This window comes from Siphateles boraxobius, unplaced genomic scaffold (assembly GCF_051911475.1).
Source record: "Siphateles boraxobius isolate OS27281-9 unplaced genomic scaffold, OSU_SipBor_1 55, whole genome shotgun sequence".
Lineage (NCBI taxonomy): Eukaryota > Metazoa > Chordata > Actinopteri > Cypriniformes > Leuciscidae > Siphateles > Siphateles boraxobius.
The window spans coordinates 10,746,084-10,758,053 of NW_027509181.1; the positions used below are offsets into that span (position 1 = coordinate 10,746,084).

General features: G+C 36.4%; 1 protein-coding gene across 2 annotated transcripts; it reads right to left on the reverse strand.

The window, feature by feature from the left end:
* Positions 1-355: 355 nt before the first annotated feature.
* Positions 356-10,775, reverse strand: cep55l (centrosomal protein 55 like). Of its 2 annotated transcripts, none has more exons than XM_077206160.1 (9): positions 10,680-10,775; positions 10,328-10,541; positions 9,869-10,129; positions 7,431-7,475; positions 7,188-7,338; positions 6,830-7,092; positions 1,415-1,486; positions 1,029-1,154; positions 356-927 (listed from the first exon to the last, which is right to left on the reverse strand). In XM_077206160.1, exons 2-9 carry the CDS (start codon positions 10,520-10,522, stop codon positions 718-720), a joined length of 1,323 nt encoding a protein of 440 aa, XP_077062275.1. In that variant the 5' UTR covers positions 10,523-10,541; positions 10,680-10,775; the 3' UTR covers positions 356-717. The 2 variants fall into 2 exon arrangements, with proteins under 2 accessions (XP_077062275.1, XP_077062276.1); XM_077206161.1 differs by having other exon boundaries at positions 10,684-10,754.
* Positions 10,776-11,970: the final 1,195 nt, after the last annotated feature.

Sequence of the window (11,970 nt, forward strand, 5' to 3'; positions counted from 1 at the left end):
GCCTTCACAGATGACCAGGGATCTAGTGAATCAATCTAGATTATATGCTTTTTTTCTCTCTCAGTCAGGACTCTATTGTTGTTGCCAGTTATCCTTACTCAAATATATTGCTTAACTGGCAATGAAATAATGCATGACACTTCTTGGAATCGAGTTATAAACTCGTTTTCCTCTTATAAACTCGCTACTGTGCCTTCACCTAATCCCACCTTTAAATAGTTTAATGCAGGATTTACACATGCAGTCTAATTCAAGACAGATTTAGTTTGCAAAGTCAGGACTCGTTTCTAGACAAGTAACACTTCAGAGGTGCCATGAGGATACATGGGAAAACGAGGATACAAGACAAACACCGTTTTTTTTTGTCTTTTTCCTTTTATTCAAGTAGAGTTGACAATTCAGTGAAGGACTATGTGAAAAATGTTTTTTTTGGGGGAGACAACACTGATTAACTGCATATAAAAGAGCAACCTGGTCACCAAAAGAAAAAAACATACAATTAAACTCATAAATTAAAATATTTTTAAATATGCCCCATGTAAACAGCTCCTTTTATGAATTAAAAGAAAAGTCCCTTGAAACTTTTCAAATTCAAGAATTTAAAACCGTGGCTACTTTCTTTAAAAATATATATATATGATGAAACAAGTTAATATAAAATACTGAAACATTTCTTTAGAATGGTGACTACAGTAAATCACTGCAAATAATGAAGTTTTATCTGAAGCAGTAGTCGAGGTGTGCGAGCAGCTCTCTGTGTTGGCTGGTGGGGTAAGAAGCGCCACAGTTCGGACACTCCAGCATACTCTCGTCTAGCATGTTATGGACTTTAGATGGAGACGTGGTTCGATCTTGAATAGTCAGTCTTTCAAAATCCATCCTGTTACATGAGCTGGGCTCAGAGAAACGAGACTCTCTCTGCTGTTTCTGAGACACAAGGTCAATAACAAGCATATTATTACACAATTACATGCTAAAAAATGTCAATGATCATGTAGGGACGCATCAAGGAGTATCTCAGAACTTACGGAAGACTCCAGGCGTGTAATCTGGTCTCTGGCCTTCCGCAGCTCTTTCAAAACTTTGTGCAGTTGGTGCTGTAAAGTTTGACGGTCTACCTTTTCATTTTCAGATTCTTTGGCCGACAAATGGATCTGTAGGATGGTCAATGACAAATAAGGGTGATAACACCAATAAAAAGATTCTTCATCAATCTAGTTTAAAATGCATGTGCATTGTGCAAAGTGCATGTCTTAGAAATTCATGTTGGCTTCATTTGGTTTTAAAATATGTCATGTGGTGTAACCATTAAAGGCGTAGTAAGCGATTTGTGAGAAACGCCGTTTAAAGTAGATCAGCCCGAGCAGCACAAATCAGCAGTAGGGGGTATATACACTCAAAATAATCTGAATACCTGTTGTTCCAATATAGCGATTCTTTTCTGCTCCTCCTGCTGATTCATCAGAGATTTCTGCAATCGGTTCACCTTTCAAAACAGAGAAAAGTATTGCTCATTTTGTCTATCAAATACAGTTAATATGTCTGTCAAATTAAATTAGTAGATTTATACCAATACATAAACCAAGGATGCGTTTCCCAAAAGCACTGGAGGCCAAAATGGACAGTATTTGGGAAATGCAGCATGGAGCTGGGCATCGACACAACTTTCACGATTCGATTCAATTTCGATTCAAAAACTTGCAATTTGATTCAATTCAATATCGATTCATTGAAGTGTTCATTTTTCCAGCCAGCGAGCGAGCTATGAGCTGAATGGCTACTCAGAGGTAAATGTAACATTACGTGACATTGTTTACAAGCAGTTTTATCAACATTTTCCTGTGCTTGAAACACTGATTAAGCGATTACATGAGACAAGATACATTTCGGAAAGTTTTCAACATACTTCTGATGTTTATTCATGTTTATTTCCACGCGCTGCCACTTCGCTTAAAATGAGGCACTACATCAATCTGTCACGCCACATTAAAGGGCATCAAAACAGTATTTATTGTTTGAATTTAATTATAAAATTGACAAAATTTACAAGCTGAGACTTTGTTTCATATTAGAAGTAGCAACGCTCAAAGCTTAATGCGATGTATCGGATAAGAGGGGCGCTGCAAATGTTTAGTTGTTCAAAATCGTTTCTTGGGATTTAAAATTTATATTGATTCATAAAAATAAGAAAATCAATATTTTAATCCAGTTCTAGCCTGGATTGATCAATCTGTTAATATTTGGCCATTTTGAGATCGGCATTAGCCGTTAACTGCATCAAATCAAAACTAGCTTACACTAATGCTGTATAAACTTTAGACTGGAAGTGTGTATTCAGCAATGCCTACTGCCCAAGTACTTATGTTTAGTATTCTCCCATAGCAAACTGTGGTAGTAGCTTAGAAGTCTTTGTCATTTGTAAAACTATAGATCGCAACTCATTTTATAAATCAGTATATTATAAGTATTATTAATTAACTGTAGCATCTGGACCAATCAGACACCCAAATTATTCAATACATTTAATGAATAATCCAGCAAACTCACTCTCCCAACAAAGGTCTATGAAACTTTCCCCTAAAACTAACATCCCGAATGAAGCTAACACACTGACAGAACCCGGTGTCCTGTTACAGGAGACATTACGACTAATAAGACTTTTTACGACCCCAAAAGGAATTTGCAGAAAGTTGTGACTCGGTTAATTCTGGCTGAGAAGGAGAAATAAACACTTTTAATCCTATATTTTCTATATCCATTTGAGAAATGTATAAACATGCATTAATTTTCCCATCTCATGATTTTCCTTTTATGTGGTTCGGCCTATGTATTCATTCTCTTTTAAACTCTTTTGGATTAATGTTCCAGACTTACATACTACGGTTAACCAAAATCATATGTGTAGCATGTTTAGTCTCTATAAACTCCAATCTTCATCCCCCATTTGTTCATTTACATTACATTTTTGCTAACTTTTTGACGCATTAGTATTATAAGAATCTTGAAGATTCTTTTGTTAAACACCCAATCAAATGACATGTTCAGAGGCTTGCTTGAACAAAAGGTCGTAAAGAAATTCCCTTCAAAGGGAACAACTTCTTATTGGCTCACAAGAGCCTTATAAATCTTCACGCTTTAAAAATCCCTGATCACAAGATCACACCTTTTTAGTCTCTTAGTTCCTTTCTGAAATCCTAATGTTAAGGTGATGCTGAACTCGAAATTTTCTAAGGTCCCCCAAGCTTGTGCCAGGCTGCGGCCTTGTCTTTCCATTCACCAAAGATCCTCTGACTTCTCTCTCATCAAGACAACATCAGCAGAGATCAACTGAGGCCTCAAAAAAATGCATCAGGACAGTTAAATGGGCGAGACATGCAAGTATCAAACTAAAGGTGATGATACACAGGGCAACTTTTTGAGCAATGTTGCTGGGCAATCTTGCCGAGCGATTGTTGCTTGGGCACCTTCCCATTGAAAATGGGCAATCAATTTCTATCAGGAAGATTTAGATCGGTCGTGGGCCCTGTGTCTCATCTGGTTGCACGTTGAAGAAAACATTGCCCAGCAACATTGCTCAAAAAGTTGCCCTGTGTATCATCAACTTTAGTGTCATTATTTGATACATCAAGTATCCTTACCCCTTTTAAAGAAGGATGTGTTCAGACTAAACTGATGGTTTGCTTAAGGCTATTGATCTGCTGAATTTCAAACAAATGCTATAACTTCTTGCTTTCTTGTTTCTTCAGCTGTATGCATGTATGCGTATGTTAGAGTAGTGTAAATGTTTAGTCTAGTTAATAAAGTCTTGTTCATGTCACACGTAAAGTTGTCCATGTCTCTAGCTCATATACTGGAGTCCCTAATCATGTAGATTTTGACTACAGGCTCTGAATAGTACTGTACAGTAAGAAAGACATTTCCCATACCCCGGAAATGTACATTTCTTTGAATTAATAAACCATTAACACTTAGTGTTCACGGCACAAACAGGTTAATCGATTGTAATATTAATTTTACTACATTAAGTTAATTCTATTAACTGATCCAAATATTCACAATCAATAAAAAGTTATGATTGATTACTAATATTTGTTTTAAGCTAATTTGCTACAAATTATTGAAAACATTACACCTGTCGCAATTATTGACTAATCAACAGATCGTGGATTTTAGATCTAATCACAATTATTTGAGATAATTGTGCAGCTTTTAATATTTCAATCACATTTTTATGGCAAGCCGTTTTAACTTTTATTCATTTCCAGGATATGAATTGTTGATATCAACAATTGAATTCTTAATATCCGTAATTGTAATTTCACTAGTGAAATGTCACCATAGGCTGCCATTCCAAAATTAATTGTTGATATCAACAAGTGATTTCTTACTAGTAGAAATATAATTTTTGATATCAATAATTACATTGTTACTAGTAAGAATGTGAATTCCTGATATCAATAATTAAATTGTCACTAGTTGAAATGTCTATTCTTGATATCAACAATTTAATTGCTACTAGTAAAAAAAATCATTTTTGATATCTGAAAATTTATTTCTGATATCAATATTATTTCAGATATCTAAAATGGCTTTCTTACTAGTAACAATCACATTCATGATATCAGAAATTAACATTGTCACTAGTGAAAATGGAATTATTGATATCAAAAATGAACATTGTTACTAGTAACAATTCAATTGTTGATATCAAGAATAGACATTTCAACTAGTGACAATTGAATTATTGATATCAAAAATAAAGGTTTTTACTAGTAAGAATTGTATTTCTGATATGTGAAATTGGAATTGCAACTAGTAAGAAATCAATTCTTGTTTTCAACAATTCATTTTGAATGGCAGCCTATGGTGACATTTCACTAGTGAAAATACAATTACATAGGGCTGCAGCTATCGATTCTTTTTGTAATCGATTAATCTAGCACTTAATCGATCGATTAATCGAGTAATCGGAATTTTTGTGTATTTTAAACAACTAAAACAAATAATGCATAACAAAAATGATGTGGCTGTAAAATGATCAAGCATTTGGCTTTTATTTCTCAAAAAACAAACAAAAAAAACTTATTCCAACTCCAACATTTGGCTCCAAAACTAGGCCTATTTATTGCAATTTTTAACCATTTAGTATAAGTGCCAACAATGTTCTATGCTCAATTACTTTGGTAGCCAATTAAAATGTCTTCCCCAAAAGTAGGAGTGGATTTGGAGAAGCAGCCTGGGGACTTTATTTTTTGTTGTTGTCTGTAACTATTTGGAAGACGTGACATACAAACAAGGTCTCGCAAAGACTGCAATACAATATGTGTTCCTCCATCACGTCGCGGTGTATACAGTGAATGCACGCTGAAATTATTGTTGCGTGGCTACATAAAAGTTTAAGCATATGTGATGCATTGCCGCAATTGATCTGACTGGCGCGTGAGAGAGACGAGGGTGCATGTGTGTGTGTGTGTGTGTGTGTGTGTGTAAGTGAAGGGGTTCACACACCGAACGCAACTTTAATTATTTGCGCGAGTAGATTACATACAAAGTCAGTGCAAAGAAAAGAATAGAATTTTAAACTCGAGCGAATGTTTAAGCGTCTAACTAGACGCGATAGACTCGTATTTGGACGCTCTATCCGCGTTCGGTGTGAACACACCATTAGGTTATGTTTCAGTGACGCTTGGTGAGAGCATGGAGTGGATGTTTTCGGTTCAGATTCTGAATCATTGAAGTCGTACTGTTGTGGTATGCCAGGTCTACTTCGCAGTAGACACATTGCACCTTGTTCTCTTCCTTTTTAAGTATGTAATGATCCCAAACTTTAGACATTCTCTGCCGTTTATGGACATCTTTACTCTCCGACATCGTGCCCAATAAATTCTAAATGTATCACGCGCTATAGTATAGACCCGCGTATAGTGAATTACATTTTACATAGGAATTTAACGAGGCTTCGAGGCAGAGTTTTTGCCTCGAGGAATTTTTGTAATCGAGTAACTCGAGGAATCGTTTCAGCCCTACAATTACAGATATCAAGAATTATAGTTTTTACTAGTTGAAATACAATTCTTGATATCTAGAATGAGCATTTTAACTAGTAAAAATGTAAGTGTTGATATCAAGAATTAGCATTGTTACTTGTGGAAATATAATTTCTGATATCAAAAATTGCCATTGTTACTAGTATAAATCTAATTCCTGATATCAATAACTATAATTTTAACTAGTGAAAATTGAATTGTTGATATCAAGAATTCATATCCTGTAAATGAATAAAAGTTAAAACGGCTTGCCATACATTTTTGCCAAATAACAAAAAACACTGTTGCAAAGTATAAAAATAAATTAAGGTTTGTGGGTTTAATCAGCCTGCGATAAACAAATCTACAGAGAATTACTGTAAATCATGAATCGTGATTGTCTGTATGACAATTGATCATCAGCACAAAATTCATGATTTCTGGTCTAGTAAACATATATTACTATATTAAATGATAACATCAATGAGCAATGAAACCCCAATAAGCTCAATATTCTTTAAGATTTATTATTGAAATTGTAGCGGCCAGACTGGCCACTGAGGCTAAACGAGTCCATTGCATTCTGTTATTATTCAAATAAAATATATTTTAAATGATGTACATGATTGACAAAATTGCAATATATGTACTTGGCAACCAAAACGGCTTTATGTACATTGGCATGAGAAGGACCTTTGGCACCCCTGTTCTCCAAACACTGGCAATTAAAAAGTCCATATTGATCTAACACCCAAAATGAGGTTCATGTTTTATAACAGCATGTTTAAATTCTGCATGTGTACCTGCATGAGTAGTTCGGCAACCCTCTTCCTCTCGTCCTCCAGCTCAGCGTGCAGTCGAGCAGTTCGCTCAGATGAACACCTCCTCTCCTCCTGCAGAGTCTCTCGGTCTCTTTTCCTCTCCTCCAGGAGCTGCTCCCGGGCCTGGGCCGCTTCCCTGCTCTTCTCCTCATACCTCGCTCTCAGATCCTTGACTTCTGTCTGGAAACGGCTCACACGGGCCCGTTCGGCCTCCAGCTCACGCTGAGCCTCCTGTGCAGACTGGCCTGTGCGGCAAGAAGAGAGAACGAATGATGATACTGGGTTACATAGACCTACAATTTTATTATGTTCACTTTGAGAGTCTTTAAAGAATTTCGACCATCTGAACTGGCTTCTTTGTGCTGTTGTTGGAGTGCTTTATTTGCTTCATTTAACTGCGTCTCAAACTCCTTGGTCTTGGCTAAGATGCCCTGAACATAAGCCTCCCGCTGCTGGTCGTAAACGAGCCAGTTATGGTTCTTCTCCAGAGCCTGTACTCAAAAACAGAGAGAGGTGATGAACAGATGAGTCTAGCAGAAAGCAGCAGGAACGCCTCATCTGAACTCTTGGGTTGTGAACTCACATCTCGCAACTGCTCCTGCACTGTCGCAAGCTCACCAGATGAAACCTGTCGGGAAAAAACACAAAATGCAGAAAAATGCATCTTATAAATTATAAAAGAGATGGAACCTTTGACATCGTACATAAATTACATAACTAATAACCTCTTCTTAGGCCTGAAACACCAATTTATGGGTTACTAGCCCAATCTTTAACCAATGACACATCGATTTGGATCAATGCTTACATTAAATGACAAACAAATAATATGATGTATTGATGCAATGTGTAAAAAGATGTCAAAGTATAAAAAGATGACAAATTGGCACTGAACTGTTTGATGAGGTCACGGGCAACATTTTATTACTTTTCATATTATTTATTTATTATCTTTGTGGATGTTCCAGTTGAGATACAGGATTTGCAATTTTCATAAAGTTCGGTTACCGGGAAATGTTCCTGTTATATTTTGGTTGCATTTGTGAGCTAATAAAAATGTGACCGATTGTGAAAAATAGGCACATAATACTGTAATATCCATATATCGATAGCAGGCCTCTGAATCTAATCAAAATGTAACCGTATCGAAGTATGTTTGGAGGCATAAGCAAATATCGTAACGCTGGCTAAGAGAATCAACGTTCGATCGCATGCTGATGAAATGTCAGATTTACACCCCTATAAGCTAAAACGCCAATCTTGTACAGTGCAAACCAAGCACATTTCTGACCGATGCCCTGCTGAGACAATCAAACTGATCAGAACAGGAACTTCACCCAACAGGCTGACAATCTCTTAAAAGGATGACTTGGCAGAGCTAAGGCCCACTGACTTTAATTGAATTCCAGTAAGAGTGTTTATTTGAGAATATTTACATTTAAAAATTCCATTGTTTATTTATTCAACTGGACGACAGGAATTTGTGTGCTTTCACAAAGCTCTGAGAGATTCTTAAAAGTCTGGCTACGATTAAGGAATTAAAGATTCTTGATGAAATTATCAAATTTTATGCAAATATATGACCCCTCCCTAACCAGTTATGAGCAAATTCTAAAGATTTCATTGGTCTTGAAAATCTCTAACCCGAACATTAACCCTAGACTAGTGTTGGTAGCACATGATTTTCCTGAACTCTGACCTCTTCTTGACAGAAGACTGATAGAGTTGACCAATGATATCGTCTCAATAAAACAATTAAGATTAAAATATATGTATTTTTATTCTTATTTTATCATTAATAAAATAGTTAATTGTGGTCTACTAACGTCACTCCATCAGCACTAGTTAGGCGCTTCTCAAAGTGAGAAAACTGAGATTTGAGGTTTGAGATGAAATGCTGCCATCTACTGTATGAACCTCATCACACACTCATGTACCTGGAAATACCTTGATGCTAAATGACAGGAAATAACATACCACACACACACACACACACACACACACACACACACACACACACACACACACACACACACACACACACACACACACACACACAGCTTATTTTAATAAGCCCAAAAGTAAATATGCACATAAAAACAAAGTCATTGCTGTAGGTCTTTAAAGAGATAGTTCACCCAAAACCTGTAAGACTTTGTTCATCTTCAGAACACAAATGAAGATCTTTTTGATGATTTCTGTCCCTCCATTGACAGTCTAGGCAACTACCACTTTGACGCTTCAAAAATTTCATAAAGAGATTCTAAAACTAATCAATATGAATTGAGCAGTTTTGTTAAAATTTCCGAAGAGACTCGATCACTTTATATGATGAAAAGACTTAATTTAGTATTTTATTCACATATAAAAATTCATCAACTCACACATCAGTTGAGGTAAACAGAAGCTCAAGAATGTTCGTTTGACGTGCGAGAACCAATGAGGTTCATTCTAGTGTTACGCAGCACGTTTGAGCTTCAGCAAGAACCAATGAGGTTTGTTCTCGCGCGTCAAGCAGGTTCAGTTGAGCTTCTGTTTATGTTTAATGATCAATGTTATTATGTGAATAAAAGCCTACATTTAATCTGTTCATCATATAAAGCGATCGAGACTGGAGAGTTTGGAATGACATGAGGGTGAGTAATTAATGACAGAATATTTATTTCTGTGTGAACTATCCCTTAAATTAATAAGAGAGAATGGAAAGTGCACTGAAGTGTACCGTTAAGAATTTCAAGCTCGAAATGCAGTTTCTGTGGTTATAGACTATGAATAAATAAACTAAAAATATAGTCCTATATAATTTACAGTAAATATATATAGGGACCCTGACAATTATACACATTTAATCTTTCATTTTATTTTTACATTTATTTAGTATCTTATTTAACCATGACAGAAGTTCATGACAGAAGTAGATTCTACATTTTTCAAGCTCAAAATTCTAAACAGTACACTTGTAAAATAAAGTTAAAGAAAGCCCTAATGCCATATGGAGGGTCTTAAGTCAACTTCCCCTACCTTTTGTTTCTCAAGTGTGTCACACCTCTCAGAAACCACACAATACTTGTTTTTCAGGTCTTCGGTCTCCTTTGAGAGAGCCTGAAACTGTTTCTCTCTCTGTTCGGCCTCCTGTTGCTTCTCCTCGAGCTGGCTCTGCAGTGAAGACACCACGTCCCCGTGAGCGGAGCGTAACTGCTGTCTGAGGACACACACCTCCCGATCCTTCACCAGCAGTTGCTGACAGTTCCTCTCCCTCAGAGTCTCCAGGGACAGAATTCTCTGAGGCACAATGGAGATTTAAAAAGAGATCATACGTTTCACTTCATAACGAGGAAATGGAGAGACTTTTACATCTATCTACACATCTCTATACATATTTAGAAACATTTATAGAATGACAGACATATTGATTTTTATTTGTTGACATTTTAAACAAAGCTCCATCAGATTTCAGGTAGAATGCAGGCATGAGTTCACCTCCAGGAGTTTGGCTTTGTCAGAGTCTGGATGTGTGTGTTGATGTCTTCCAGCTCTCTTCGTGTCCTCCAGACTTTTCTTCAGCTGCTGGTTCTCTCTCTTCAGTTTCTCGATCTCCGTGTCCACTGACTTCGAGCTGTTGCTTTTAAAGCCCAGTTTATTGACGAGAGTCTCCTTTGCCCCCTTCGCTGCCATGTCTGGAGTGATGTCTCAGCTTTTTCATAACAAAATCAAAATGAATAGGACCCGTGAACCTCCCAAGTAAAAGCACAGTATAGCTAATGTTCTGCTTGATTTAAGACTGAGGGTTATGCAAAATAATCTGAATAAAACAAATAAAGTATTTACTTACGCACAAGAATTAATGTTTAGGTGTAGCAGTAGAACAACATCAATATGTGAGGAAACGGTTCTGTTTCACTTCCGTGATATTGAAAACAAGTTCAAATACTGCGCGTCCTGCGTCATATCCGGAACACGGTTGTCGGGTGAAGACAGATGGCGCTGATTCTGTAACGCATGTGAACAAATATCTTGCCGTTTTATCTTCAGTCGACAGATAAGCTACTGATACCAGTTTAATGTCTGTAAAATGCAGTATTACATTAAAACAATCTGTAATGTAATCAGTAGTCTAAAATATTTATATGCAACTAAATAAGACACAAAATGTAAACAACAACAACAACAAAAATAATAAAAATACATTTCCATTTCGTTTACAATGCCGTTATTAAAGTTTGGGGTCAGTTTTTGAATGAAGTCTCTAATGCTCACCAATTCTGCAATTATTTTATCAAAATAAAGTAATTACACATAAAAAAGAACTATTTTCTCATTTAAAATATTTTAAATGTAATTTCTTCCTGTGATGGCAAAGTAGAATTTTTGCTGCTATTTTTTATGAACAAAATTATAATTTAATTTAAGTATTAGGCTATTTAAAATAAATTCAATGACCCCAAACTTTTGAATGGTTTGGTTATACAAGTTATTTATAAATATAAATATATATATGACTTGCTGAAAATGTGTAAATAAATAATTAAATCCGAAAAGTAATTTAGGTGGGTCTGTTTCGATATGCTTCTATTTAGAATCATTTTGAAATCGAATGCTTTTGATACTCATCTGATAGATATGCCTGTTCGCTTCAAAAACAGATGTCAGTACATCTGGTGATGCTGGCTAAAGAGGACATGTTTTAAAGATAGTTTTACTGTTAGTTGGTTCTGGCAAGGTCAGTGTTGCTGCTGTGCGGGGGATGATGTTTGGGGTTTTAGTGCTGCATCTGCACTCAACTGCAATAATCTGTACTAATGACACAGCAGGCTGATGCAGCTGTTTATCACTCACTCACACACACACACACACACACACACACACACCTCGCTCTCCAGAAGTAGCCTACAACATGGGCCTCATATTGCTCTGGGTATATCCGGGATTTGGGTGTTGAAAGACTTGGGTTTCATTCTTATAAATCCTCCACCCTCTTGCAGCAGTATTCATTTGTGCATTCAGTGCTTAATGCAAAATCCATCTTTGAAATCCAGCTAACCCAGGATACTGTCAGAGAGGAGGGAGAAGACGTGAAGAAAGCTTTTCTCCCCCCATGAGCCTGCCAGGATTTCCACTGTAAT